The following is a 2,353-nucleotide window of genomic DNA, read 5'->3' as shown; positions in this document are numbered from 1 at the left end:
GGGTTCAGTAAGACTTTTCGCACGGCGATGGGCGATTTTTTTGCACCCCAGGCGGCAGCTCCTGCCTTCCCCAAATCCTCCCCCTGCAGCCACCGTGCCCACCCTGGGGGGTCCCTTTCGGAGCCCACCCGTGCCACCCCCACGATGAGGATGCCCAGGACGGGAACCTTCCCGCTCACGGTGCTCCCAGGTGCCCGGTCCTACGTGGGGAAATGTGGGGCAGAGCCACCCCACAGAGTGCAGAACCCACCGGGGCCGGGCCAAATCCTGCCCCCCACCATCCCGTGACCCCAATGTCCCCCCGATGCTGGGATCCGCGGGAATTCGGACCCATCGCAGCCCTCCCCGGGTGCAGGAGCACCCCAAGACCACCCAAATCTGCAGTCACGTCCCCTCCAGCTCCACAGTTGGGTTCTCCAGCCCCAGTCCCAGCTCCCCCAGCTTCTCTTTTGGGGGTGCAAATGGCTCCCCAGGACCATTTCCCCTTGCACACGCTCGGCTTTTTGCCAGTCAAGAGCATCGTTACCCGCTCAGGACAAGAACCAGGGCCCCCCCAGAGATGGGGAGGGGGGTCCCCCATCTCTTCCCCCAACCATAAGCAATTAAATTATGATCCCGCCTTCCCGAAAACCCAATTCCACCGTATTGCACCTCATTTTAAAGCCGATACCCACAAACGAGCCAGATTCATCCTGGTGTATTTTAAAGGGGGCAACATAAAAATCAGATGACGGCGAGCGTGAGGAAATTCGGGGAAGGGAACGTGTGTTTGGAAAACTTATCCGATAAAAACAAACGATCGAATGGACTAAACCTCGGAGGGACGGAGACCCCTGGGCCTCCTCTTAAAATATTTAGATGTTTTTGAAGGTGGGAAGCTCAAAAGGGGTCTTTTTAGCCTCTAAAGGAGGTTCCTAACGCACGAGCAGAGGCGAGCGGTCCCCCCCAAACCCCACTGCCCTCCATCCCGTCGGGGCATCAACATCCCTGAAGCCACCCCAGGGGTTGGGGACCGAGAAGCCATCGCTGTCCCCCAACACCGTGCCGTGACCCACCACGGCGTGCCTGGTCCCGAAAACGTCCTCTGCCATGAAATGTGTTTGGAGAAAAGGTGAAAATTACGCTGAAATGTGTTTCTGGGGTGGACGGGGCGCGGAAGAAGGGTTTCCATCCCCCCACCTATCACAGCCAAAGGCACCTTGAAGGGTTTTGGGCAACATCAGTCATTGTTTGGGACCCACCAGCAGCTCCTTGCGGAGATGCGTCCGCAGATGCTTCATGAGGGAAGAGCTGGACATGAAGCATTTGGTGCATTTGGTGCATTTGTAAGGTTTTTCTCCGGTGTGGATCCTTTGGTGGATGATGAGGGTGGAGCTGGCCCGAAAGCTCTTCTCGCAGTAGGAGCATCGGTAGGGTTTCTCACCCGTATGGATACGCTGATGCCTACGGAGCGTGGTGCTTTCCCGAAAATCTTTCCCGCAATCGGAGCAGACGTAGGGCCTGGGTCCGACGTGACTTTTCTGATGGAGGAGAAGGGCCGAGTGAATGGTGAAACCCATGTTGCAGTTGGAGCATTGGTAAGGTTTCTCTACCAAATGTTTTTTCCGGTGTTGCTTAAAAGATGAGCTGTCAAAGAAGTTTTTCCCGCAGTCGGAGCACACGTAAGGGGGCTGACCCCTGTGGATCCTGAGATGGGCTACGAAGGCCGAGTTTTTGGAGAAGATTTCCTCGCATTCGGGACACTTATAGGTGCCCTCCTCCATATGACTCTTGCGATGTTTGCTGAGGGATTTGTTGGCCATGAAGGTTTTCCCGCAGTCGGGGCACTCGTAGGGTCTCTCCCCCGTGTGAATTCGGCGGTGGATGATGAGGGTGGACTTGGAAGTGAGTTTTTTCCCACAGTCTGGACAGACGAAGATCCCGTCTTCCGTATGGCTCTTGCGATGTTTGTTGAGGGATTTGTTGGCCATGAAGGTTTTCCCGCAGTCGGGGCACTGGTAGGGTCTCTCCCCGGTGTGAATTCTCCGATGGATGATAAGAGCCGAGTTGGAAGTGAGGTTTTTTCCGCAATCGGAGCACTGGTACGCTCCGCTCTCCAGGTGAAGCTTACAATGTTTTTTGAGAGATTTGGTGGAAGCGAAGCGTTTCTCGCAGTTGGGGCATTGGTAGGGTTTCTCTTGGCAGTTGGTCTTCTGGTGGTCCTTAAGAGCCGAGCTGCACGTGAAACTTCTCCTGCAACTGGAGCAAGTGAAGGGTTTCTCCGCGAGATGAACCCTCTGATGCCGGTTGAGGGACGAACCGCGGCTGAAGCTTTTCCCACACTTCCCGCAGGCATGTTTGTGCTTCCCAAGCC

At 55.8% G+C, this 2,353-nt stretch overlaps 1 protein-coding gene across 1 annotated transcript in view; it reads right to left on the bottom strand.

The window, feature by feature from the left end:
* Window positions 1-1,223: 1,223 nt before the first annotated feature.
* ZNF883 (zinc finger protein 883) overlaps window positions 1,224-2,353 on the bottom strand; it is a 1,346-nt gene continuing 216 nt past the window's right edge. Inside the window, exon 2 of the mRNA XM_009703464.1 lies at window positions 1,224-2,342. Coding sequence (XP_009701766.1) covers window positions 1,224-2,342 — 1,119 coding nt within the window. The remainder of the gene's footprint in view (window positions 2,343-2,353) is intronic.

This window comes from Cariama cristata, unplaced genomic scaffold (genome assembly GCF_000690535.1).
Source record: "Cariama cristata isolate BGI_N322 unplaced genomic scaffold, ASM69053v1 scaffold32180, whole genome shotgun sequence".
NCBI classification, from domain to species: Eukaryota; Metazoa; Chordata; class Aves; order Cariamiformes; family Cariamidae; genus Cariama; species Cariama cristata.
This window is presented reverse-complemented; position numbering and strand designations above follow the sequence as displayed.